Here is a 27428-nt window from a genome sequence, read left to right as displayed (position 1 = left end):
GGCTGAAGACCGTCCACGGACGGATTGGGACCGCTGTTTTACAATACGAAAAGTGTGATCTTGGACAACCATGTTGAGATGGAACAATACGGAGGCCTATTAAACATTAAAGTGAAAATTTGTACTTCATTTGCAACAAGTTTTTAAAAAATATGTTTAAAATACTGTAGAATCCCCTAACTCAGTGGTTCCCAGCCTTTTTAAGCTTGCGGCATCCTGGTTGGGAAGCACTGACCTAACTAAAAGCACGGTTTAAAAAAACTTTCTGTTCAATTTTACAGTCCAAGCGGTCCAAGCGGTCCAAGCGGTCCAAGCGGTCCAAGCGGTCCAAGCGGTCCAAGCGGTCCAAGCGGTCCAAGCGGGCCAAGCGGGCCAAGCGGGCCAAGCGATCCAAGCGATCCAAGTGAACCTGTATATTTTGGAGGCATCCTTGCTTGGGGTACTGTACGGTACTCTTTGTATGACTCAAAGTTGACGCCATCTTATTGGGATTCCCCTACTTTTTTGATGGCAATTTCAATACAATTTATTTTGTTCATTTGTTTAGGTTTAGGTCTGAGAAGGCACGGTAGACGCTTGCTAGCAGGTTTGAGGGAGTGGAGCCTTTTGCTTATGGCATGCAACTGACAGGTTATTGTTCAACGTCATGTAAGCATGTAGTGAATAATGGGGTCTAGTATACAAATGCATCCTGTGGTTGTGTACCTCTACATTAGATTCAAATAATGATATAGCCTTTATTACTGTGTCTGTACCAGCACATTTTTAAACATTGAAGTGGGCTGTCGCTAAGCTAGGCCTATTTTACCAGAGAAAATTGTAGGCTAGGCCTATGGCCCGTATGGAAAGAAATCGTTGTCCGATGCACACGAAAGAAATAGGTTAAAGAGCCCCTTTTTCGCACACTTGTGCACTAACTCCTCTATGTTACTTTAAATTTTCGAAGAGCTATCTTTTCTGTAATTTTCTTTTTTGAATACTTTTCTTTGTTTGAGTCTAAATTTTGTCACGGAGCCAGTGTATGAAAAAACACAGAAATGCATTGTTATCGATAGCAAATTAACTTTCTAGGCCTATATATATATATTAAAATAAAATATTTAGCCAGCACACTTACCTCCCTGCTCTTATTTATTTTTGCATTGAAAAATAATTGATACGATATGCTCTTATCGTGACGACGATCTTTTCGATTTAGAATAAATCTTAGTTGTCGATACGGAAACAGGCAGAGAAAGCATGCTGGTATTGTCAACTTGCACGTAATGTTGGTTTTTAGTTATTTCCAACCGAACTTAACCTAGATGCGATTATTTTGTTTGGCTTATTTAAATTATCCCGCAACTTCCCGTCATACCGATCGTTTTCGTTTTTGCTACACATTGTAAACCAAGTCTTCAACCCCTGCATGAAAAAAACAATTTTTTAAGTCTACCTGACATATGGTGATGTTTGAAGAAACGTTTTGCAGATTAAGACTGAATTTACTAATAAAAAAATTGTCAAAAAAATTAATACTCTAAGCTGATGTCTATGTTTAAAAAACCCACCAATCAGAAAATGGAAAATTCAGCACGAGTACTGGTGAAACTGAAAAATTTTGTTTTCGTACACTGACAATTGACAACAACGTTTTTGAAATGTCACTGACTGGCACCATTCAAGGACAATCTGAGTAGTACGCTGCAAAAAAGTTACAATTACTTGAAAAGGTTTTGGCTAAATGATGCAGTTTAAAATTATGTTATGCAGGATGAAATTCTGCATGTGATGGTATAAATTTTGTTGATGTACGTTGAGTATAACTTGTTTGAAATTTGAATCAGGAAGATAGAGTGATTTTTATTCACTGGATACTCGACCCTTTGTTCTGACGAATTGCTAACATTCATCTCTTTGTTTCATTCTCCTAGTTGTTGCTGTAACGGAAAAGTTATTTTATTTATCCTGTAGCCCTAATAAACTGAACTTAGTTTAAATTGGTCTTTTGATATAAGCTTCCATTTAACTATATAGTGAACTACAATAGCTACCAGATTAGAAAGCTTGATGTTTTTCGATGAGAAATCCCCCGCGCAACAATATGAAACAATAGCTTTTATACATTTATTATACATATTAATTTAATTCCTTGCGCACTTAGTAAACTTTACAATCTGGAATAGCTTAGCCAATATCGAGTGCCAGATTTATTATGGGCATTGTGACATAAAAATGTCACATGACTCAACACAAGTTTTCTGATTAAAAACCCTGTATTTCTGTTGAACTTGTACAAATTGTTTTTTGTTTGCCTGACTGGAAAGTATGGCTGGCGTTCAAACAACAAGATTTTGTTTGTTTATTTGTTACAAATCGGAGTGAAGATAAAAAGTTTGGCGTTCATGCTGATAAATCTTGTGCGTGCAGATGCCTCACTTTCCACTATGGCCCGAGGGTGATCTCTGAGGTTTTTGAGTAGAAAACTTATGCTGTGTTATGCCAAACCCCACGTCACAATGCTCGAAATAAATTTGGTTTGAAACCGGGTTTTTTTGACTTTTGTCCTCCCATATCAGGATCGAGTATTGAGGAATTATTACAGAATAATTTCTTTTCTATTACCTCATAACTCCTTCCCATTCAAGTCGGAGTGTAAGAATATAAGAGAATGGTCTAGCTTAAATAATCAACTTTTTACGAATCCTAACAACAGAATGTAATGACCAGTTGACCACCTAAGAGGTTAGGCTAGTAGGCATCTACTTTTGAGGCCTAAGGGTCTTTTCTGTATTCTATTGGATTTGGCATACCGGAGGTGTATAGGTGTTGCATGGAATAAGGGGAAATCCCCATATTATTTATTTTCTTTAAAAAGTCGACACCTATGTACGTTACTAACACAATATAAGCGTGAAATGAAACATTTTTTTCTGATTTATTAAATGCAAGTCCAAGTGATAGCCAATTGATGCAATTTACTCTTAGTTTGATGTGAAAATTTCTCCTTATGCAACCGTAATATGATAATTATTCATAAATCGTTAGCTTGATAATCATTCATAATTCTTATTCATAGATGAGTGGTAAATATTATTCTAATACCACTAACTTGCTGAGTACTTTATATGCGTTCATTCAGTTTGCGTTCGTAGTGGCACATTTCTATCAAGCAAGTTGAATGCCCAAGAGGGTGGGAAGATATCCAGTGGTGTAGGACACTGACATCCAATCACAACGCACAAAATAACGTTAAAGACTGTGCTTTGATGTGTGTGTACTGTGACACCACACAGGTACGCCTTACTCAACATTAGAGCAGGCTAGAGCCATAGCTCCTGTAGGAAAAGTACCCTGGGCTGCTACAGTCGTCTTATCAAACTCGCCCAAGATGTAAATTGTTTGTTTAATGATTCAAGCATACCTGTCTAAAACCTTCAACCATGGATGCCGCATGTCCAAAATAACTAAACGGATGCATGCTAAATTATGAAGTGAAAACGACTACTCATGGGAATTATTACATAATACATTCCAATAAAACATAACGTTACTGTACTATTTTATTACCCAAGTAGCATTGTTAATTTGTTACCCAAGTAGCAAAGTAATTGTTTGAAACTTTTTACATTTGAAAATAGGAAAAGTGGTAATAACTCAACAAATAGCAAATTTGTAGGCTATTGGAACATGATAATTTTGTTTTTACCTTTCAGAATTGGTTGGCTCAACCACATAAGGGGCAGTTCCAACTTCAGAAACTGCATTTTGAAGGCTAAGCTTTCTATACATGCAAAAGTCCAGTTAGAAATAACTTTCAAGATATATACCTTTTAGCATTACTTCAATGGACTGAAATTTGCACCTGCCATTTTCATCTAAATATTAGCTGTTAGTGGATACGTTTAAGTTATGTACATACAAAGGCACTGACTGTTTACACGTTGTGGTGTCGTTGTCGTCAACGCAAAAATACTTTCTAGTCGAGGTTTAGTGTGATTATTCACTTGCTTTCTGATAATTGTGTTTTATAAAGTTAAAGCACAGTTGAAGTGGACAATCACCCATGCTCATCTCGATCACTTGAAGCGAGCAATTAATCGCTCTCTTTGAGCGCGCAAGATGGGTATATTTTTCACCTTCCAAATGTTGGGAACCGAATATTCAGAAAACTTCATGATGAACGCATTTTCGTTTAGTTTTCAATTTGTAGCTTATTTTATGAATTGTAAGATTTTTAATCTTGGCGTATAAGTATGTTTTTAAGGTTTACCCGATGTGTTAGCCATCTCACATTTTTTTCTTGGGACAAAAATTTTGCGTTATACCGTTATACAAGAAAACTGTTTTCCCACTACTTGTTGTACCTTGCACGTTTTGTAGCAATGCTAAAACATTTCATGTAATAGTAAATGCATTCGAAAGAGTTAATGGTAAACCAAGCACTCAACACCTGTTTAAATTTACTTTTAATACCTTAACCATGTCATGACACTAAAGAGACAGCAAATTTAGATTGCAGGTGAACAACGACAAGTAAAGTTTGCGATCGACAAAGAAAAATAAAGTTTTGCACATGTATTAAATGCCTTTTATCAATTGTCGGTATTAATTCAAAGTCGGAAGTCAACTGAATTGGGCTGGCATATGTAGTGCATTGTATTCTGTTTGTCGTTTTCCCCGAATTATTCAACAATATGAAAACGCTATGCTTAGTAACGTTGTGTGGGAGGAAATTTAATCACATCTCGCTGAAGTGTTGTTGATATTAAATTGATCATTCACAAGTTTGAAAGCTCAACCAAGCTAAACAACTCAAAACTTCATGAACCTTGTTTAAATTAAATGATAAGTTGATAACGTTCTGGCGTAATCTTCTTGTTAAGGTCATTATTGAAACCCTCGCAGTGACTTACAGAATAATGACCTGAGCATTGTTTATCATAAGTGTCAAATTTGGGTTGCTTTAGGTCAAGCTCTCATTTTACATCATTGCAAAAGATTTCTTGTAGCATGTCGCTTGAAATTTTGCAGAAGTTTTTAGAAACCTATTCTTTAAAAAATAGTAATAATCTTTTGGTTTGCTTTTTTGTGCAGTCACTGCTGTTGGCTACTTTGTTGTAAATTTTTAAGATCGATTCATAACAATTTCTTCATGAAATGTTTGGCCCGAACACAAAATCAGTATAAAAGTTGTTCCAAGAAACAGTGCACAATTGGACAAGCACCAATAATGAGGTATTCACTCCTTGTCTGCTGAAAATTATATGGCCAGGTCTAAATAAAATACTGATAGTCATGTGTTGTGTAATCCTCACTGGAAAGGAGGATTAAACCCTGTCAGTCGGTGGCTATATATAAATAGGCTATATATATCTATGCACCTTACATTTGCACGTACCACTTTGTTTAATAAAATATACTGCTTCTCTTGTTTAAAAACATTTGCGAAAGTGCTGTGTACATGTATATTTATCTGATTTTAGACGTGACTTCCATAAGTATGTAAAGGTTTTGATTTTAACTTGAAACAAAATTCGGCAAAATGGAACCAATAAAGTTATCATCGATGGTAGTTTACAACTCAACATTTGGACCTAAGGAGGGAGAAGAGGAAAAGAAAATCTTGTATTACTACCCAGAGAATGAGAGTTTATACAAGAAAATCAACAACATTGGTCTTTGTGAAGCATTAGTTCAATTTACCATGACGTTATCACCAGGAGTGCCATGTGAATACATGCACACACAAAAACATGACTATATCTTTTATGAAGCAGAAGAACATTACTGGATGATTATGGTCTTATCGAAGCCTGTGACTGTTACCTCTGATGGAAAAAAAGCTACAAAAGAGGATCAAATAAGTACTTCAGCTTGCAGAGTTGTTTTAAAAGAAGTATACCAGAGGTTTCGTCTTTTACATGGACTGTTTTCCTATATTGTACATTTCAGTGGAGTCAGTGCTTTAAAAGACAAGCTGCTTGAGTTTTTCAAGGAGTTTTTGTCAAGTTTACATTTGTCAGAAACCAGTGTGCTTCATGTATTTAGAGGACTCACGTACTGTAATTTAGATAATTTCACACTATTGAAGTTTCAGTCATGCGCCAATACTATTCAAAGCAAGTTCGACACTATTAAGCACTGTATTATTACGCTTAATGGTCACATGGTAACCAGTAGTTTATTAGAGGATGACTCCCAAGTGATTGTTTCACTTTGCACAGAAAAACTTTCACTTGGCAAACTGTCTGCAAGCCGAAAACCGAAGATAAGACCCAATAAACCAATGTACCAATTACACCATGGGAAATTTTTGAGCAGTATATTTCAAAGTAGAAGCGACAGAGTTTTCATAACCCTTAAGTCTGGAATGATAGAGCAGATGCATATGCTGATATACCAAGCCTTTGGCACAACATCGTTTTTTTTTCTTGATCACTTACCTACTGCATTAATAGACATATGCAAAGAACTTGATGCATGTGTGGGACCGTTGTTGTCATCATTAACGAGTGAAATTCAATTTTGTCCACGTATAAATGCCGAAAATTATGAATCTAACTTTAGACATATTTTCTTCAATCAGCAAAGTCTCTCACTAGAGTCTACATATGATTTAAAGCATTCTCGTAATTGTACCAGTTCTGTGCCTACTGATGTTATGCATGTGATTTGTGATATAAATGAGTGCTTTAGTGACCATGCATGCCAAGAAAAGGAAGTTATTGTGAAAGTGCAAAATGAAAGTTGGGTAGCTGCGAAGAAAGCAAATAAAAAAATGTTGTTTGTTGTTATCAATAGCAAAAATGCTAATTTGATTGCTGTTAATGAGGATGTCAGACGAATGTCCACTCATTTTGACAGTATGCACTTCTCAGATTAATTCTAAATTAAACATAGTACAAAATGCAAGCTATTTTATTGTATAATTTTAAATCTAATTGAATGACATGTGGCGAATCTTGTATTTCTATTGTAATACTGTTAGTTTTACCATACATAGATAAATGTATATGAACAATAAAATGATTACGTATGATTCGTTACATGTTGTGGTGTCATGTTTGTGGTATGTTTAAATAGCTTTTTATGCTATGGAATATGCATAGAATTATATTAATGCTTAAAGTCAGAATTGAATTTTAACAACTTTTGTGGTTTGGATGTTTGTTTTAAGTTTATTTATTATGGTGCAATTATTCGTTTCTTTAAATTCTTTCTTTATATTCTAAACATTATGAATTAATTATTTTAGACTATGATATCTTAGGTTTCGTTATGACGTAAAAATTTTTCCTTCACCATGTATGGAAATCCTACACCGCAGTCACCTGCTAGTTTGAAGTCACCTACATGGATTATAAATGAGCTGACTCGTCATCACAAGTTAAAAGCCGAATACAAACTGGAAAAAGAAGAAGGAAAGCTTCCATCAAAAATTTACACATTTTCATTGACAATTGATGGAGATAGCTGGTTGGCAACTGGAGATACGGCAAAGCAAGCTCGGCAGAATGTTGCACAAAAGGCAATTGATAATACGACTTTGACATTTCCTCCCCCCAAGAAAAAATCTTCAACTAACCCACGTGCCATGACTCCAACTGTTGAGCTAAATGGTCTGGCAATGATCAGAGGTTTGCAGGTCACTTACACTTTATTGTGGAAAATGCGTAATCCAAATGCGCTTCCGTATAATATGCAACAACAACAGTTGCTTGGTTCAAAAGATGATGCCAAGAATGTTTTGCATGAACAGCAAAATTCCGAAAACCATTCTGTTAATTTAGTGTGTGATTTTTCAGATGGATTTTGTCGTAAATCCAAACACCATCGATACCGACAATATTATGACATGCAATATAGTGTTTGTGTAAATGTGGCTGATAAGATTTTTTATGGCCAAGGGCGCAATGAACAAACAGCAAGACATGATGCAGCTAAAAATGCTCTTAATTATTTAAAAAGTGATGCAAAGGATGCTTCTAATAAAGTTACAACCGAAGACACACCTGATAATCACGATAGTCAACAACAAAATACTGCAGAAAAATCACCGATCTGCTTGTTATATGAAGAAGCACTGCCAAGGAGTTTGTCCGTTGTATTTAACACAGTTGAAGAGGCTGGTCCACCACATTTAAGAAAATTTACTGTTGAAGTGACAGTAGGTCATTTTGAGAATGAACAGTTGGATATTAACAAGCCAAATTTCAAAGCTCAATCATCGGGTTTGAGTAAGAAATCAGCCAAGCAAGGAGCAGCAAGTGCAGTGTTGGAGCAAATGAGAGACTTACCACCTATCATTAAGAAAACTACATCTGCAAACAGATCAAAAAAGCAAACTATTTTAGATAATACTGTCCCAAACAATGTGGCTTTGCATCCTGTGAGCCGCCTTATGCAAATGACTCATGCGATGAAAATTTCACCACCAGTGTATTCTGTTGAAGAGAAAAAAACAGGGAAGCATGTCACCAACTTCATCGTTGTATGCAAGTTGGAAGAAAAAACATCATTTAGTCAAGGGATCAGTAAAAAAGAAGCTAAGCGCAATGCAGCTGAGGAAATGTTACAACTCATGGGTTACAAAGTTCCAGTGCAATCTCGTCCCAAGTCAGTACCGAATTTAAATGCAATTCCTGCCAAAACTAGCCTAAAGAAAACTAGCAAAAACCAAACAAATTCTGACACTGGAGTATCCAGACACCAAGTAAAATTCTTAGATATTGTATAAAGCGCAATAAAATTATAGTTAAGAGGTTTCACAATGCATGTGTCATTATTAGGTTGCTACTGCAGGTTGTTATATCCATGAACCAGTATTTTGTTTATAGGCTTATACCATAATTTATAGATTTTACAAAGCGATTTCGTATTTTTGCTGCTAAAATGATTTTTTGTTAGCAGGTTCTCAAATGCCTTGATAAAGTATTATTATTATGAACTAATTGTAAATTTATTTTAATGGCAATAAAAATCTGATTTAATATAATCAACTATATCAGGATACGCACTTGTACTCCTACCAGCTTTTTTAATTATGAAACTGAACGTGCAGACTGCATATGTTGTACAGTGTAAGATTGCTCAGAGGCCAATTGTATTGAGTTTTAGATTAATTTTGATGAGTTATTTTTTTTAATGAAATAAATGTTTCCCAACTTTGTGTTACACCAATCTGCCGTATAATAAAAATAGTTTGTTTACAATGCTTGTCGATCAATGTTTGATGGCAGTATTTGACTTTAAACATCCAAGATTTGGCTTGCTTTAAAAGGTTAGCTGATGTTATTTGTTTCAGAATTTTGATGTGAAACAAGATTTAAAATTATCTTCTGAAACTTCTGGTATAATGAAGAAATGGATAGTTCTAGGATTCATTCTGTTGGCCCATTAATTAACCTGAATGTTGGCGGGAAAAGGTGTGTGTGATGCATAATAAAAAAATTAAGTTAATAAAATATTTGCTGAAATCCAGAAACTTTTTGGTTTAACATAGTCAGTTAGTGCTAAGAGAAAGACATGTATGCTATATAAATATATATATGGTTTATTTTATTTATATAGATTTTCTACTTCCAAGGAAACTTTGACTTGGGTTACAGATTCTTTCTTCAGCAGGTAAGTGAGAATCTGTTCGAAACAAATAGTTTTACTCAACTCTATATACCAAATTTGCGTATATATAAGGAGTTCATATCAGCTTTTCCAAAATACTGCTTTGTTATTTTTAAAGCTACAACTAGTTTGGTGCTAACTAGAATTTTTTTAAATATTTTGCAGTTTGCTCAGTGATCGAATATCATCGTTTCAAGATGAAAAAGGCTATGTATGTCTTCTTATTTCTTATTATTTCTATTGCCTGGAACTTAACTCAGTAAATATTTGTATAATGGTTGTGTGCAGTTTATTGTTTATATGTAAAAATGTCAACCATGTATTTTTATTTATATGAAGATCTTCATTGATCGTGATCCAAAATTGTTTCGATGCATTTTAAATTTTTTGAGAACAAAGGAAGTAGACAATTATGAAATTGATGTGAAAGCTTTAAAACGAGAAGCAGAGTTTTATGGAATTCATCCTTTAGGTTAGCGTAGTTATCTTTTGCTTTTTAATGATGAAAGTAAAATGTATGTATTGTTGAGAGCATGATATATTTTGTTAAAATTATTTTTATTGTGTTACTTATGATTATTATCATGATTTTTTTTTCTAAATATTTTATTCAAACACATTTCTAGTATGGACAGACGGTCTTTGTGAAATTTTGGTATCTTATTATTGTCACACGATATCTTCAAGCCAGGTTGTGTGCTATTATCAGCTGGTAACTGGAACCAAATATATTATCGGCCAATATGTTAATTAAAATCTTTAAGCCACTTTAGAGCAGCATGCAATATTCGTTCTTTGTTTTTGCAATACTCGTCTACAGATAAAATTAGTGTGCATTAAGAGATGCAAACTGATTGCATAACTCCCGAGAGCCATTTTTAGAAGTGGACTGATTGTAGTTCATTTCTAAAATACTAATTATGTTAAAGAGTCAGATGAAAACCTTTTAGATGTGGAGGTTTTAGGGTGAATAATTATATTATGTGACCATTATATCTAAAAAGGGCGAAAGTACCAAAAACATATTTTTATAAAATATATACAACATGACTTTTGATTCAAAACACTTAAGAGAGAGTTACGAAAAAAATTTTTTGACTAGTTAGTTATTTATTAATACCAAACCATTAGTTATTTCAAATGCACATGAATGTGGAGAATAGCCAAATAAAAAATTGTAATAGAAAACCTTTGAGTAGGGAAGTTAGGTTTTAATGTTAGATTTATGTTATCTGTGGTCATTTTCAAAATATTACATATAAATGATTTTTTTCTTGTCATGCTTTTTACTGTTATTTATGTTATAAGTCTATTTTTATCCCTTTGTGAAAAAATGCTAAGGAGTTTGAAAATCCATATTTTTTAAGAAGTCGTTTAACTTTACTCTGTAGCTAACTGCAAGTTGCTAATTTTCTACAGAATTACTAGCTATGATTTTCACTCGTTACATCTGCTTTATGTGATTAGCAATGGCAACTAGCTCGTTAGATGTTTAACATTCAACAATGGTGACTTCGTCATTTTTGTCAGTTTTATGCCATGTAATACATTAGACATTAAAACAAACTTCATGGTGCTATTTTATTAAGGCCACATATGTTTATAGAATTTTGATTTGTGACTTTTAAGCGTTTTTATGGTTAGCAGCAAACAGAAACAGAAATCGCCAATATTGTTGTTTTTGTTATTTTTAGTCAGTCGTCTTACTGTATGCGAAGAATTGGAACGCTCATCATGTGGAGATGTTCTGTTTCATGGAATGCTCCCGTCACCCTCGCTGCCTCGACCTTCATTAGATGATAATTCACAAAATGAAACGTTTAGTGAACAGTTATCACTTGCTCCAGCAGGTTGTTATTCTTGTAATAATAATGTTTGAAGGCACTGTTAGAGTTGCATAGAAATGAAAGACAATGGAAGCTTGTTGACTAACTTTAGTTAACTCAAAATTTGGATAACTCAAAGTACCTTAACTAGCCTTAGTAAAGTGCTTTATAAGATGCTTGTAGACTATTTCCTTTCAATTATCAAGTGATCTTCCATAGCAAGCATAAAAAATCTTAGAGATTTGAAAGACGTTGTTGTTGAATTCAACTTCCATGAATTTGACTCTTAAAACATCTTTAACTTGAAATTTTGTGAACAGAAGTGCTGGACTTAGGGTACAAACACTGCTCTGTTATCTTAAAATTGGTTGTAAAAATCACTCACCATGATACAACAAACTGCCGACAGCTGTCGGTATTGTATTTATTTTATATTTTATTTAGTGCAATACATTTTTAACGAAATATCAGTACCATGCCCGACCTTTTAGGGTTTCTCACCATTAAGTTAAAATTTGGATAAGTCGTACTTCCAATAACTCAAAAGTAAACCTATCCTGGGTCCCTACTCCCTTCATCTTTGAGGTAACAAGTTTCCACTGTATTAAGGAAATAAGGTGTCTTATGTCAGTGGTTTTCAACCTTTTTGTGTTGGCGGGCCTCTTTTGGAGCCACCTTTGAAGAATTTGTGGACCAAATGCTGTTTTTAAATGTAAGCAAAATCAGATCTACAAGCTGCTTATCAAATTAGGACAAAACTAAAAAAACTGTGCTATGACAATTAGCACAAAACAACCACTTACAAAATGTTGGGGAGATTAAATCATGAAAATTATTCTCAGCACAAGAAATATACCTGTAGGATGTGCTGGTAAACTTGAAATTAAAAGGCTACCGTGCAGTCTTCCCTTTAAAATATGCTGTGCAAATTTAACAGTATATCTGACATGTTGAACGGAGATTGTGACATCATACAGAAAAGTTTGACTTGTTTGACAACAAGAAACTTGTCTGTTTACTTTGCACTTGAAATGATGTAATGCAAGTGTATTTGCACAGCTTAAAGAAAACTCTGCTTTCGCAAACCCCAGCTTGAGAATAACTACTACATAATGATGACTTTTGAATTAATTTTTTGAATTTGGTATATTTTATTCAGAAGGTAAGTCCTTGGGTGACCCCCACAAAGTGCTCCTCATCACCGGGCATAATAGTTGGATAGCTGTGGCATATTCACATTGTGTCCTTTGTTACAAAGTTAAAGAAAGCTGTGGCTGGCAGCAGGTAATTTTCAAGCTGGTTAGTTTTATACTTTACTATTACATATTAATCATCAATAGCAATATATTGATCATTTAAATACAGCTATGAAACTTAACTAAATTAATTATCAGCAAACCAGTTAAAACTGGGTATTAAAGTCAGTCTTAAATCGGAAGTTCAGTATGCCTTGGAAATGTGTAATGGTGTTGACCTATCATACAGGTATTTGTAAGTCCATATCTCCCTGATCGTGTGAGAAGAGTTGCAATAAATGCAAAGGTCCAGGGAATGGCTCCAGACTCAAAGACCAGGATGGTTGCTGCTGCTTTTTCGTCAACTATAAGATTGTGGAGTTTTCAGGATGATGTTACATTTGCAGAAATCGGTTAGAAATTAGACCACAAGTAACTTTCTTAGATTATATATGCAACTGACTGTTTATTAAACATTGGTTGCATATCAATGAATTGCAGGAACCTTCGACATGGCTGCTCGAATCGATGCCCTTTTTTTCATCGGTAGCCAACTAGTTTCGACTGGTAGAAGCGCGAGTCGAGCAGGAGGGCGTGTTGGTGTTTGGAATGCGGTATCACAACACTGGCAGGCCCAGGATGTAGTAACACTAACAAGTTATGACACGGCTGGCTCTTTTCTGCTTCTAGGTGGAGTGAATGGGGCTATTTACTACATTGGTATGTGCACCATAAAGGATTAGTGAAGTTGTTTTAAAAAAGGTTTTTAAGTGATTTAAGTTTGACCATAGCCTTTTCTTGTGATTTTATCCTCTTTAAGCATGCTTGCTTTTAGACATGCAGAAATTTCCTCTCCGCTTAAAGGACAACGATTTGCTCATTACCGAACTATACAGAGACCATTCGAATGCTGCAATTACAGCACTGAGTGTCTACCTCACTCCAAAAAACAGTTAAATTGAACTTTATATATATATACTTTATTAAATGTTCTGAATCTACAAAACCTTCTTCAACATTTGTCTGGTTTTCTAGTGTATTTAAGCATTACTTTTAGCATCGTTACAACTTTGGTGGTTATTGTTGTAGTATGAACTTTCAAATGCACCTGAAAGAAATTGCAAATTTTTTTCTCAGGTATTGCTGTTGGTAACTGGATTGAAGTTGCATATGGAACAGCAACTGGAGCTGTCTGCGTGATTGTTCAACACCCTGAGTTAGTTGGGCAGGGATTTCAATTATTCCAAACCTTTACTGTCCACAGAAACCCAGTCTGCAAACTTATGCTGTCTGAAAAGCATCTAGTTTCAGGTATTGGTCTATTATTGTCAAGTTCATGTTACCATCATCAGTTTTCATGTGGTTCTTATTTGAAGTGTGCTCGGACAACAATCACGTTAGAACTTGGACAGTGACGAGGTTTCGAGGAATGATATCTACTCAACCTGGTTCAACGCCTCTTGCCTCATTCAAAGTCCTTGCTTTGGATCCACTACATGATGCTGGTATGACTGTGGTAGTTGATAAAACTTTCCTTAAAGTCTTATTTGGTATGGAATTAAAGTGAAGAAAACCTTTGATTTAAAAAGCGAGCTAAAATGTGCGGTCATTGTTTGTTTTAAGATGGTTGAGTTGTTAGAAAGAAGGTTGTTGTTGTTTCAGGACACAACTCTGTTGGCAATGACATCGGACCTCATGGAGAACGAGAAGAAGTTCAATTTTTTATACAAAAATTATTCCCACTTTGCGATCAACTTTTTGTTCGAATATCATCGACTGGAAACAGGTTTGTGGTAAATTTTGCCTACAGTTATTTACTTTGCTATTCAAGCTATCAATGGTACCAGGCTACATACAGTTCCTTTGTTGATATATCAACTAACCACTCATTCCACTTTTTGGACAAAAGCAATTTTTATGCCCTCATTACTGGCCTGATATCTCCATAATACATTGAAGTCACTAGTGCATTGTATAGAATAGATGACTTGGATAAGGGACTTGCTGTTACATTAAAAACAGAATAATATTATCCTGGAATAAGTTCAAAATGGCTTGAATAGTTGAAACCAGTCTTGTAACCAAGTCATTTTTTGTCACTCGAGTCAATTCAAGTCAATGCGTTTAACTTTAAAATTTTCCTGATGTCACACACTATGCATTGCGTTAAATCGTGATAACTTCATGACTGTCTCCATGTTTCCAAATTAGTCTGGTTGAAATTTTTTCAGAGAAGTGCAATTCTATAAAATAATATTTCATTTTGTTGCCTAAAGCTCTATTTTTGCCATCACTACTCACTACTGTCATAACGTTACTGTTTCATTTTGAAGTCTGACTCGAGCCAAGTCAAGTCATGAGAAAATGTGACTCGAATCGTTACAACACTGGCTGGAACTATATAGGAATTAACAAGGCAGTAACTTACGTATCTTTTCTGTACTTTATTAAATACAGTTTTGGTTTTATTTTATTCCAACATTTTAAATTTTATTCGGTGTTGATATTATTCTTTTAATGAAATTAATATTGGCGCTTTTAACGTGGCACTTGTCAATTCCAAACAGGTATATATTTAATTCAGTTACTTGATTCCTTCTTTTCTTATTTATATCTGTACGCTCACCATGCATATGCCATTATGCCTGTTGATGTTAGCATCGGACAAGCGTTATTTGTTTCTCTGTATTGCGCGTTAATACTTCCATACATGTTAAACTCATGTAAGCATTTATTTCTTTAATGTGAAGTTTCAAAGTTTTATATTTTTTCAGAGTCACTGAAGTTCGATCGGTTGACGGTTCCCCAATATCTTGCTTCTGCCTACATGAATGTGAAGGTTCGTCGCGAATGGGTTCACGCCCACGGCGATATTTGTTCACCGGCCACGCTAATGGTACCATTCAAATATGGGACATGACGACAGCATTGGATCTTTCTAACCCATCCAAAGACCCAAATAAAGGTAAGCACCGTTTCGGATTCGATATTTCATACTACGGTTTGCTTAGTGCTTAAGCACTGATCAATTTGATTAAAAAATTGTGTTGGGTTTTGCCTCAGGTTTAGGTGGCCCGACACAAAAGGAACTACTTAGTTTGTTAGGCCAGTGTGATTTGCTCGTGTCTTCTCAAAGCAATTTAACATTGGGCATCAACCAAGAGTCAAGTGATATATCGGATCTGCTTAAGCGACTTTTAAGAAGTTCAAACCAAAGCTTGGCCAGCTCAGTTGAATGCTCCCCGTCTTATTGCAGGAGGCAACCTGAAATCACTGCTGGATGCAGTGCAAAATCCGAAAATACGTAAGTGTTTGATATGGTATTTTTTGATGGTGTTATAGTCTCTTCTTTAATGGATACTAGTTGAGGCATCTAACTGGCGTTTTAATCCAACTATGACAACTTGTTTGCCCTATTTTGTTGTAGGGGTTTAAATTTTCAGCAACGGTGGGATGAAGGATGCAGTAGCTCAGGGCGCTGCACAAATTTATCTCGTTCTCACACGTTAGATATTACTGGTACACCGTCGACCAGAGTAAGTCAACACAGACGTGGTCTCAGCGAAACTTCGGGTTCAATCTACAGCGATGTTTGCGCTGCACAACCTAGAAACCGACGCCACCCAAGCAGTGGCAATTCAGCACAACCAGGGACCTCGTCGGGTTTGCAGCAGAGTTCATCACCAGTGCCTGAACCTTCCTCAACAAGTACCAGAGTTTGACCTTTAATGAACGATTTTTATATGGCATATAAAGTAGAGAGTATTATGTTAAGTATACACCCATTCAATTGCACATGCAGTCTGAACAGCTTGTGACACAGACATGTTCGCCACCTTCAGCAGTACTTTGTTATCAATCATGTCATTTGAAGGTATAATCGTTGGTTTAAGCACGTACTTTACTGTGTTTTTTATATGAAACCTTTGTAAACCATGCGCTGTATCGTATATCGTGAACCACACGTGAAACCATTTTCTGTTTCGTCACTGTAGTGGTGCAGCGCATTAGATTAAATTATTGGTAGTGCCTGCGGTTGATATAATTGTTTTGCGTAGCTGCGACCGATCCGCTGGCGTACGAAATGTTGTTTTGTCTTCGGTGTGACTCACAGTAAAAACGTCAATGATGACGTCATGTGTCATGCACTAAAGTATTTCTGCTATATTTTTAAGAAATCTAGTTTTGCTTGACGCTTTGGCTTACACCTACCTGTTAGCTTCGTTGTTATGTAAAGTCTTGCCTTTAACTGTTTTCTGTTTTTGCTATTGACACTTCATCACTGAGTGATCAACTGTACTGCAGACACGATATAATGTAAATGCAGTGTTTTTCTGCTCACTTTCCAAACTTGTGGATTTCTCGAAAATTTTGTGCAATAAAACCTCTTTTCTTAGGCTGATATTTTGCCTTTTTTAGTAATCATCAATGTAGGAATTATGACACATGTTTCGTGCAAAATAGCGGAAATATTTCTTTTATCGAAAAGCGTGTCACTATTTCACCAGAAACATACGTTCGAAGGTGTGTTCTTAGTTCCATTTTAACCTAACTTAGGTGTTAAACTGTAACATAGTATAACTTCTTACATACTTCCCTTACTTTTTAATCAACCCCTTTTGAATCGGCTGCTTGACGTTTACACCATGAAATAACCACTAATGGGAAACTGTCGTAGCGTACTAAACGTTTTTTGTTCATTACACGTTGTTCTTTCCACAAGAAACATGTATTTTTGGTTCAACCTTTGAAATGTATTCATTGTCCGAAAAACATTCTTTGTCAACGTCCACATGGACATGACATCGGACATTGGTCGACACCCGTGTTCCCCATCCGATAGTCTAACCATGGTCACTATAAAATTCTATTACAAAAACCACCAAAATTAAAACATCTAAAAGTGAAGTTTACCAGCCAACCAGAAAGTACCAAAATCAAATTAAGCAAACGGAAAATTTGTTGGAAAGGATATTAACAAAATGGAGTTTACCAAATTAAAATCACGAAAAGAAAAAACCAAGTTTTTTATGTGTTAGTCAATTTAGTGTGTTCAAACATGTAGTTATTTGTTCCCGTTGGTTTAATTTCGTTTTAATGTTTTCTAATTTTTTGATTTGGTAAATTCCATACATTGCAATGTTGATTGTTCTTCTGTTAAGGCTAGTTTAATTATTTTTTCTGTCGGGACATTTTACATGTTCACGTTTAACCAGTGGTAAAACCTGGTTGAAGATTTGCTAATGAATGGAGTAATCGACTGCAGCTTGTTATATTACCATAAGATCACCACTTCAATAGTTCCCTGGCCCTGGTAGTACATGTACTGTACTAAAGCAAAGGTTGTAGCTGTAGGTTCGATTTTGTATGAAGCAGTAACTGCCAACGTGTAGTGTTAAATTTTGTAATTCTAGAAGACTTTTCATGATGTCAATTTATCTTTTTCATGATTTTAGTATTCGTGGCCATCTGTAAAACGTGATAAAACCCCCTTAACTTTCCTGAGAGGGTTAAATATACAGCAAATATCATTTTATAAATACGGTTGATTCGGTACAAGGAGTGAAAAAGACTAAAGTTTAAACTCCTAGAATCCACAACAACTTTACTTCTCAGAGGTTGCGAGTCTTTCTCTGAAACACTCGAAACAGATTGAAAACAGGCAAAAACTTTATAATGTTTTGTTTATTATAAATTGGTGTGTAACTGAAAACTTTTTTCATTTATGTCGATAAGCAAGGTTGGGATGAGTCGGATCGTAGGCCCATGATTTGGCTGGATATTGGCCTGAGTAACCAAAAATGAAAAATGAACGAACGTAATTAAGATCACGACCTTATCAAAGAAGTAATAATAATTCAGATAAGTAACCAAGACACTTTTAGCTTAAAATATGCAGAAGAGATATTTTTAGTTTTGATCTAAGTCTCATACATGTTTCAGTTTAACTTTAATTATTTTCTCTTTGTTACCTTTGGGATGATGTCCATGCATTTGACTTTATATAAAATTACTTAATCTTTTTGGACAAAAATGTAATGTTGTAAAAATGTAATGTAAATGTAATGTCTTCTGTAATCTTATATTAGCAAATATATTGATAAGGTTTGTACAACTTTTAACGTAAAACACTTTTTAATTTAAAAAGAAAGGTTGAAATTTGTCGCCTAAGCAGTCGCAATGTAAACGAGAGATTATTCATGAATATTCAATGCGTTTTATCTTCAAATATATTTGATTCATGATGTGCGAGCAGTTGTGATGATTTTCTTTGCTTTGTATTCACTCCAAAAGACATATTTTTGATATCAAAACAATACCGTCTTTACAGAAGAAGTTACATGATTTATAGGGATTTCACTTTTTTCAAAATGTATAGGTTTTAAACATTATTTCATAAATAGCACGAAGGCGGCAGTTTATTACAGCTATACTGCAACAAATCTCTTGGTCAGGCTGGTAGTTTTATGCATTGCTTGTACAGACTACAATTATCGGATTGATTTTCACAAGTTTAGAATTTTAGGTACAACCAATTTGCAAGTTATCTTTCTTAAGCTTTTGTTCATGAGTTACGTACGAAATTACTCAGAACAATAACTTTCAGAAGTGATCAAAGTCGTGCTTAACAAAGGTTTGTATTATTCGAAAGTCAGAATTAACAACATGTGTAAAATGAGATTACAACTAACCACGTGTTGAAAGATTTAGCTTTAGTCTTCAGAGGCTTGAAGCAGCAATAAAAATGGATTACTATTCGCTCAAAAAGCATCGTGGCTGTCAACACATGCATGTAAACCGGCATAACCGTTGCCGGTTTCAATAGACGTTTTGTTAATTTTACGCCACCGGGAGTACATTCCTTTTCACAGCAACCTCTGATAAAGTGAGTACTTAATGGCAGGAGTTTGTTACTTCAATGATAAACCTGTGAGGGTAATGGTACTTGTGGTTTATAGTGAATGCTTTACTTTAGTATCATTTGCTGTCTATTTCCGTTGAAGTTACTCTTTGCTACTACACTTTGCAGCGTTATCATCAACCCAGCTGAATTTGTGGTTTCTTGCCATGCTTAGCTTTCCGTCAACCTGCTCCGGATATGCTGGATTCTGATATAGATGCGCTTTTTATTTCTGTGCTGTCCTACCGTAGTCGTATTCATTTCTAATTTCGACCTTTTAACTTGCGTGCAATTACGTTCCATTGTACACAAGTTAAACCAGTTAGTTTTTTAATTATACAGAACGTCATAAACTAAAAAACACGAAATGATAAAAATCGAATCGAGAATTTGCTATATGAACAGTTTATGTAAATTTTTTCGTAGTACGTTGGCTGGAAAATCTAAAACAATCGAAAACATAAGATTCATAGTGACACTGCAGCTGGGCTCAACACGACATTCGAAATTCTATTTCAAAATTCTTTGTTTATCGAACAGATAACAAACGTCAGAGCTCTTATCACTCTACTTGAGTTGACGATATTCAGTCTTGATCCAGCTATAGTAAAAGACATGCGGACGAAGTGATTAACGGAGGTACATGTAAGTCACACTTTTGGCGGAAACAGTATTAGAGCTCACTAAAGAAAATACCAGATAAGATACGTGCTAAATATGTTTCCATGCCCATGTTCGTAATAGTCCGTTTCTTTGATATTAGAACGTGACGTTGTTGTCATCAGAACAGTGAAAGCAAGTTGTAATTATTACTATTATTTTTTGTACAAGATCAACGGTTATTTTATTGAGATAAATTCGTATTAGGAAGCCTAAATTAGCTGTTTACATCTATATTTTGCAGGTTATAAGATTGAGCCTTTACATCTCATAACGTGAAATAACGTCGAATGCAGAATCATTTATGCGAGGCGCTTTTGCATGGTAGGGGTACTAAAATGGTTAGAGAAGAATACAGAATATCTAGGAATACCTTAAGAAATATCAGACCTCGAGCTTCTTGCTTAGTGTTTCATGATACTGTATCATTTAATTGTTAACGGCAATGTTTATTTGAACTTACTTCATCAATTTCCGAAGAATTACTAAAGGTGTTCTACTACATTTAAAAAAAATATTCATCATAATGTAAACGAAATATACAGATATAAGATATAAAATATAACAGATATAATTACATTTAATATATGTCTAACAAAAATATGTTATTATACATATTAGATTACTGAGAACAAAAATTATAAAGATGTGCTCTTTGTCACTTGTAAATGTTGTTTTTTTATATAACGCCTATATTGCTTTGTTGCCATTTTCCAATGGAGTCCCAATTACAAACAGGGCAAATTTACATACCAGCAGTATATCTACAAATAACAACACGGACACCTATTTGGACGAAGTTCTAAAAACTTTTCTGAAACAAAATAATCTGAGTTATATTGACAATGCGCAAAAAGCTTTTGGAGGTGATTTCGATCAAATTCAAATTCCACAACATGTTTTGCAACTTAAAAGTGCACCAAAACCCGATAATGGCGGAATAATTAGTGATTTTTCACATGAGGTGCAAAAATCACTCACTCTGTCACAGAATGAAGGTGTTCCACCACCGACAGAATTTTCGAACGAGTTCTTCCAGCCTAATTCCGAAGCTTTCTCCAATTTTGATAACGCTCATGAGGACCTGGATCATCTTCAAGAGCAACTTTCTAAAGTGTCAGAACATTTAAATTTAAGTGGAGATGAAGAAACGCCTTTGCAGAATTTTTTGGTTCCCGCCATGGACATTGACTTGCACGAATATGACAACGATTTGCTTTCGAGAAAACCGTCCAGAGATACACCTCAGTACATGTTGGATTTATTTGAGAAATTTGAAAATGACCCAATGATGGAACCAACATCCAACATTGTCAGAAGCTTTTTCAACCAAGGTATTAGGTGGATGATAATTTTAATCACAAGTTAGATTTATAATACTTCTATCTTTATCAAATCAAAGTAAATTTAAATTATTTATTATAAATAACTTTTAACATACACAGGCTTAGAATTTCCCATTAATGACTTTTCAGTGCTGCCTATGGCCATAAATTTGCGCAAAACTAAATGCTTCTATTTTCGTAAAAGCGACGGAGAAGGACAAAAAAGCTTACCATGACAACTACCTTGTATGCACTGAACGATTGAGCGCAGATATCTGTCCCAGAATTCATCATCTAATATTTGACGTTACTTCTATTCCTGACCATGAACGTGTTACAATGGCTGAATTACGGTTGTACAAAATTGTGGAAAGAGACAGGTAACGTATAAGGTCACTGTGACTATAAAGTGAGCTACTATCACTTTGAAGGAATTTTTTATTGTATTTAGGAAATACGCACGCATATGTAGACCAACAATTTAGATAGAGAAACTCTTGTTTCCGTACTACTTTTGGGTAAAAATCATAAAAACTTGATTTTAACGGCGGATATATGATCATTTCCGTTTTGTAACAGAAGGAAGTACATTGGACTGGACAGAAAGGTGGAGATCGCTGAACTTAAGCGAACATTGTTAAGCAACGGAACTACTGCAAATCTTCGCAGAAAGTAAGAAAATATGTCTGCGCTGTAAAAATTGTGCTGCGATTTCATATTGCTGGTTGGTATGGTTGAATCTCTTATGACCAGCTTTTCGAACGAAAGGTCATTTTATGGTGGGAAACATGTTTGGTGTTGTGAAGGATTGAAGAGTGACGCAAGTAAATGTCTAAATGGTTCTTGGAGCTAATTTGTCTTAACGCGATTGCACGCGACTTGTACATACTCATAACAAGCCTGCAAGTTGTCAGTTTCGGTTTATCGCGTAGGTTGTGTTTACATCGTGTTAACTGGAGCAGTCATAGACGTGCTGTTAGAACATCTAGAAATCTTAATAATGTAGTTTTTTCTGTTCACTTATAGAAGCTATGTTGGAGTAGTTAATGAAATTTAAAGATCACATATAGGCTATTCGAGTGGTAAAATACCATAATGTACCTTTACTTGAGCCGAGTTTTCCTTTGAACTTTTAAGAACGAAGATGAACTTTTAAGCAAGTTGCTCCACTGGAGACGCGACTGAGCGAATACCGCAAGCTTTAGTTTAAGCTTCCATTAACAAACAAAGTCCTTGTGGGCGTAAACCTCTGCTAATCCCTTTATAACTGTTAATCTTTATAAGTTGACGCTTAACTGTGGTATGTGAGGAACGAAGCAATCATCCTGAATTATCATGCAAATTCTTTGGATAATTTTCGTCTAGACCTTAGAGATTCTTGATGGAAGAACTTGGATGATATTACCTGTAGAATTGCGCGGTGCTTTCCTTGTGAGCATTCTTAACCAATATTTTCCAATTTCTTGCTGGTGGTCTGGATAAGAAAGATCTGCTTTTGTGACAAAAAACGAACCCGTTATGTTAAGTGTTGCCTTATTTATCACGCGTGGCAAGTGTCTAACAACGTCACATATCACACAAGATACGACTTCTCTTGCAAGTGTTACGCAAGTGGGTTCAAGCGTCATGTCTGTTACCCACGTCATATTTGTTACATGACTATTGGCTGCTTCCTGTGTTAAGTACACGTCCTATAAACATTCTGTTTCAAAGCATATACGAAAATCAGCTTGATATCCGCCGGTTACCGAAAAGCTTGAAAACATTGTAAAATGATTTTGTTTTCGTAAAATAATTTTACGCCAATTTGAAACTGCGTCAATTTTGTTTTCATATCTTCAGGTTCCATAAAATAAGGCTATATGGTGATTTAATTATATCGGTAAATCCAAGAGCGCCGTTAGTAAAGCATGAGTAAAACTTTATGCTAGTTGTACTAAAACTAAATGCTGTGATGAAAAATTTATCCATCTGTAAAACTTTTTTTAGCGTTTTAGACTCTCGTCGCATAATTGGCCGCACCAGCGGGTGGGAGACTTTCTTTATCACACAAGCAATTCGGCGATGGGTGAAAGATAAAAAAACACCCATACATGAATTAGAAATTTACATTGAAAATATATCAACTGGTTCAGATGAAAACGTGGTGAGAAACCTGCCATATCATGTTACAACAAATCTTTTTACTGTTTGCATTAATTCTACTATATGTTTACGTTTTTTGGAACTAAAAACTTTTTTGTGATTTCTTTAAATTGGAAACTAATTGAAGACAAATAAGACTACAATAAAAAATGAAATTAATAATGCAGATTGAATTTGAACAAAACTCCAAAACGATCAACGAGCCTCTGTTAATTTTATTTTCCGATGACGTAAGCAAGCATCATCGATTAGAGCGCCAAGAAGAACTGGAGGAGCTTCTCAATCACGCAAGAAAGAAGCCTAAGACAACTAGCGGCTCAAACAGGCACCAAATGCAGAACATTTTAAGCCGGCGGAGAAGATCGGTAAATCAACCATGTCATTTAGAGCCGATGTACGTTAATTTTGCAGACATTGGCTACGACTCATGGATAGCCGGTCCGGCAGGTTACTCAGCCGGGCACTGCGTTGGGACTTGTAGTTTTCCATACAATAATATCGGCGTCTCTCCTCATGCAGCTATTCAAACGTTTATGCACAGGCAATCGCCAACCCATTACAAAAGGCCTTGCTGCGTTCCAACAAAATTAGGTCCAATCCCTCTCCTTTACTTTGAGAAGCATGCTTTGGCTTATAAACACAGGTATGAAGGCATGAAAGTTCTCAAGTGCGGCTGCAGGTAGCATCATGCATTTCAACAAATCTCGCACGCTAAAATGGTGAGCAGAAAGAATGACCGTTTAGATTTTGTTAACGTGTTTCTTACAAACTGAGGTATTAGCTAAGCGGGATACGACCCAAAACTACTTTTCCAAGTGAGTCTAGTGATAATGCCAGTTCATTTGCAGTGGAACCCGAGCTAACCCTGTAAAAATGAAAATGCAGTTTTTACAACAGTAAAACAAACCATAGCTCTACGTACTGTTTGGAAAATAATCATTTTTTTTTATTAATTCATTTACCGATAGAAAATACATTACTTACTGGAGCCCACATGTATTGTACACACATATACAACGATCAGAGTAAGGCTTCTTATAAAGCCAGAAAACAAATATTTTTTAATTCATTGTTTTTTTTCAGTAGTTTCTGTTGTTAATTGCAACTTTATTATGTGCAATATACGTTTTTTATTTATTAACGACTTCAGCACGTCTTGCGGTTTCGCCGAAGTACAATCGTTTGATATTTTGTCTTTCAATGTAGTTTGACATTATCTGGTATTTCATATTTGTAGACATTGGAAAATAAACGTGTCTGTCAATCGTATACTTTTACAGACCGAGCTTAATTGATATAACCGGTTGACAATAATATATAACAATTATGTACTTATGACATCACAAGTACACAGAAAACCTTCATTTTATGTTATTTGTAAGCAAAATGATCACATTATTGCTATCTTTAGGGCTTTGATGCAATGAAGTACTATAACTCTTTTTTGTTGGTTAAGTGAACGCCGCTTTTAATATCTGTATAGAAAATTATGCTTTTCTCATTCATATTACTTTTATATCTTAAACAAATGAACACATTTTTGAGTAATGCATCGGTTACTCCGAATTTTGCGTTATTTTTGGCGTTTAAAGTTTCTAAACCTATATGTGCATCATTTGAACACGATGTTGATTTCTATACCGCTATACAGTAAAAAGGTTTTCTGAAGTCTCAATTCGGTATTTTGAGGCGTAGTTGCATAATATTTTGTCATTTCTAATGGCCGCGAGAGAATGTGTACTGATCCATTTTTTAAGTTATAAGTTATACAAGTTATAGAACATGAGGGCGGTTCAATTTATCACGTAAGCTATATACCAGTATAACAAGGCAATATGTAATTGCTTAGTCATATAGGACCTGTATATGTTGTAAGTCAGTTTATAACATGCCTTAGCTTTAGGTCTTTAGCTAATTTTAGGTTTCTAGCTGTTTATCTTCATTAATTTTATATTTGCAGCTCCACCCATCCGCCCTTCCTTAAAATCAAGAATCGGCTTGCCCGAGGTGTTATGGCGATTGTATTGAAATAAAACAAAATACAAGAAACACACCAGATTTACGCATATACAAAAATGAATATGATATGGTTTCTGGACGATTCCAGGCATGTTGATATAGTCATTGTACTTACCTGAAACGGAGCTTCAAGTGATTGATAAACATTAGGCGACAGCATTACGTTAGCAAAATAATTAGTCAACAAGAGATATTTTTTAATTCGTACGTTGATTAGCTTTACTACAGTACAGTACTACAGTAAGTAACTGTTTTACCAAACGTACAGATCAAGGTGTAGGCGCAACACCACAATCAGTTTCGTGAGGAAAAAATAGGCAAAAATTAAACTTAAGGTAAATGAGAGTAATTATAGTTTGATGCAGTTTAATGTTAGCTTAACGCATCTAACCTGGCATTTTCTTTTTGACTCACACAGAATCACTCAGCTACTATAACTTATATACTATAGTAACGGCGATAAAATCCTTCTTTTCATAGAAGTTAATTTAGAGATTACACCAGCATTTAAATCGTCGTGCAATTGTTCATTACAATAATTTTTAATCACAAACTATTACAAACTTACAATTAAACTAATTTGATCAATTGATCATTATTTTCGAATATAACAAATCGGCGTTTTATCGGTTGAGAATTACTAAAAATCGGCTAAAAATTAAGAACTATACTGGCTTTACAGTTTTTTTTTTCTGTCAATCTGAAAGTTAGAGGTGATGTAAATATATGCAATGTTGGCTTACAAAACTATAAAATAACGGAAAGTTGCACTGTAAGTAAAAGGCACGCCAACAGACTAAAACATTGATTTGGCCTTTCATTTACTTTTGTTGTGGCTTAAGCCTTAGCCCAGTGTTCTCAACCGGGGTGCCATTTACGTTTCGCAAGGGTGCCGCAAGTTATTGGGCACTAATCACTAGACCCGGAAAACGGTTGCAAAAAGTATTTTTATTTATTGCAGAAACTTTTTGGTTTGACTGTGGGTGCCGCCAAATCTTTTGGTTGTTTGCAGGGTGCCTTAAGCCAAAAAAGGTTGTAGCGCATAGAAGAGACCGGGGTATGCCCCAAGTTTTTTTCAAAAAATCCCGTTTTTGAGCAAATAGTTTAGCCAAGTTTGACAAAGTCAGTTTTTTGGGAATAGTATTGCGCATTACTAACTCATTAAAGAAAAAAGTAATTTTTTTTCTATTTGCAACCTATAGTACTAATGTTTAATTAAAAGTTTCATTTCGCTACTATACAATCTACCCCGGTGCCGAGATAAGTCTTTAAATCTATAGATTTGTAACTGAGATAAATTGTAAAACGTTGTTAACAAAAGAGCTAAACATATGCTTATAAATGGTTAATTGGTCCCGATCATATTTACTCAATAATTCAAATTTTTAGGTGTGCAAATTATTAAACAAGTTTTTTTGGTTGATTGCATTGAGTCTAGACTCCACTTACTCAATTTTTATTGGACGTTACACACCATAAAACAAGAAATTTTAACAACCTGCTTAATGCTTATCATTGGTTACAAGTTGCTGTGGCCAAAATATCGCAAATTGTTCTAGTAGGTTAATAGATAAAGATAGGTTCTAATCCAACTGCTCGATTTAGATTTTCTGGATAATTATTATCAACAGTTCCTAGATTTCGTCATTACCACAACAAGTAGGCTACGTTTGCTGTTTAACCCAATAACCTCAAAAGATTTCTGTCAAACTTA

At 35.0% G+C, this 27428-nt stretch overlaps 5 protein-coding genes across 6 annotated transcripts; 4 read left to right on the top strand and 1 right to left on the bottom strand.

The window, feature by feature from the left end:
- The first annotated feature begins 436 nt into the window (after nt 1–436).
- LOC143451927 (vacuolar fusion protein CCZ1 homolog) lies at nt 437–7238 on the top strand. The gene is made up of 2 exons (XM_076953089.1): nt 437–3275; nt 3696–7238. The coding sequence occupies exon 2, from the start codon at nt 5525–5527 to the stop codon at nt 6863–6865; it is 1341 nt and encodes a 446-aa protein (XP_076809204.1). The 5' UTR covers nt 437–3275; nt 3696–5524; the 3' UTR covers nt 6866–7238.
- A 33-nt stretch (nt 7239–7271) lies between these two features.
- Nucleotides 7272–9288, top strand: LOC143451047 (double-stranded RNA-binding protein Staufen homolog 2-like). The gene has a single exon (XM_076951930.1). The coding sequence runs from the start codon at nt 7286–7288 to the stop codon at nt 8717–8719; it is 1434 nt and encodes a 477-aa protein (XP_076808045.1). The 5' UTR covers nt 7272–7285; the 3' UTR covers nt 8720–9288.
- Nucleotides 9287–17066, top strand: LOC143449618 (BTB/POZ domain-containing protein KCTD3-like). 2 transcript variants are annotated; one of them, XM_076951005.1, is made up of 15 exons: nt 9287–9407; nt 9553–9606; nt 9769–9814; nt 9943–10075; nt 11298–11453; nt 12592–12713; nt 12915–13077; nt 13166–13384; nt 13500–13616; nt 13802–13975; nt 14041–14169; nt 14327–14450; nt 15439–15629; nt 15728–15968; nt 16092–17066. In XM_076951005.1, the coding sequence occupies exons 1-15, from the start codon at nt 9346–9348 to the stop codon at nt 16384–16386; spliced, it is 2226 nt and encodes a 741-aa protein (XP_076807120.1). In that variant the 5' UTR covers nt 9287–9345; the 3' UTR covers nt 16387–17066. The 2 variants fall into 2 exon arrangements, with proteins under 2 accessions (XP_076807120.1, XP_076806350.1); XM_076950235.1 differs by having other exon boundaries at nt 12589–12713.
- On the bottom strand, nt 11920–12540 carry LOC143444198 (uncharacterized). Its single transcript, XM_076943352.1, has 3 exons — nt 12536–12540; nt 12286–12416; nt 11920–12129 (listed from the first exon to the last, which is right to left on the bottom strand). The coding sequence occupies exons 1-3, from the start codon at nt 12538–12540 to the stop codon at nt 11933–11935; spliced, it is 333 nt and encodes a 110-aa protein (XP_076799467.1). The 3' UTR covers nt 11920–11932.
- Nucleotides 17067–20857: 3791 nt separating the features above from the next.
- On the top strand, nt 20858–25227 carry LOC143468804 (bone morphogenetic protein 10-like). The gene is made up of 5 exons (XM_076966208.1): nt 20858–21559; nt 21756–21930; nt 22130–22222; nt 23540–23696; nt 23863–25227. The coding sequence occupies exons 1-5, from the start codon at nt 20872–20874 to the stop codon at nt 24376–24378; spliced, it is 1629 nt and encodes a 542-aa protein (XP_076822323.1). The 5' UTR covers nt 20858–20871; the 3' UTR covers nt 24379–25227.
- The last annotated feature ends 2201 nt before the right edge of the window (nt 25228–27428 follow it).

Source organism: Clavelina lepadiformis, chromosome 1 (genome assembly GCF_947623445.1).
Source record: "Clavelina lepadiformis chromosome 1, kaClaLepa1.1, whole genome shotgun sequence".
NCBI lineage: Eukaryota > Metazoa > Chordata > Ascidiacea > Aplousobranchia > Clavelinidae > Clavelina > Clavelina lepadiformis.
Note: the sequence above shows the minus strand (reverse complement) of the source record. Positions and strands in the feature narration are given on the sequence as shown.

What these genes read in the sequence shown, in the direction of transcription:
- LOC143451927 (XM_076953089.1), top strand. Translation starts at nt 5,525, where the DNA reads ATGGAACCAATAAAGTTATCATCGATGGTAGTTTACAACTCAACATTT.
- LOC143451047 (XM_076951930.1), top strand. Translation starts at nt 7,286, where the DNA reads ATGTATGGAAATCCTACACCGCAGTCACCTGCTAGTTTGAAGTCACCT.
- LOC143449618 (XM_076950235.1), top strand. Translation starts at nt 9,346, where the DNA reads ATGGATAGTTCTAGGATTCATTCTGTTGGCCCATTAATTAACCTGAAT. An exon ending in TGTTACATTTGCAGAAATCG is followed by an intron (nt 13,078 to 13,165) that starts GTTAGAAATTAG and finishes AATGAATTGCAG; the next exon opens with GAACCTTCGACATGGCTGCT. An exon ending in AGTGCAAAATCCGAAAATAC is followed by an intron (nt 15,969 to 16,091) that starts GTAAGTGTTTGA and finishes ATTTTGTTGTAG; the next exon opens with GGGTTTAAATTTTCAGCAAC.
- LOC143444198 (XM_076943352.1), bottom strand. An exon ending in TTTACCAGCACATCCTACAG is followed by an intron (nt 12,130 to 12,285) that starts GTATATTTCTTG and finishes ATTTAAAAACAG; the next exon opens with CATTTGGTCCACAAATTCTT.
- LOC143468804 (XM_076966208.1), top strand. Translation starts at nt 20,872, where the DNA reads ATGTGCTCTTTGTCACTTGTAAATGTTGTTTTTTTATATAACGCCTAT. An exon ending in CAGAAGCTTTTTCAACCAAG is followed by an intron (nt 21,560 to 21,755) that starts GTATTAGGTGGA and finishes TTTTCGTAAAAG; the next exon opens with CGACGGAGAAGGACAAAAAA. An exon ending in CTGGTTCAGATGAAAACGTG is followed by an intron (nt 23,697 to 23,862) that starts GTGAGAAACCTG and finishes TTAATAATGCAG; the next exon opens with ATTGAATTTGAACAAAACTC.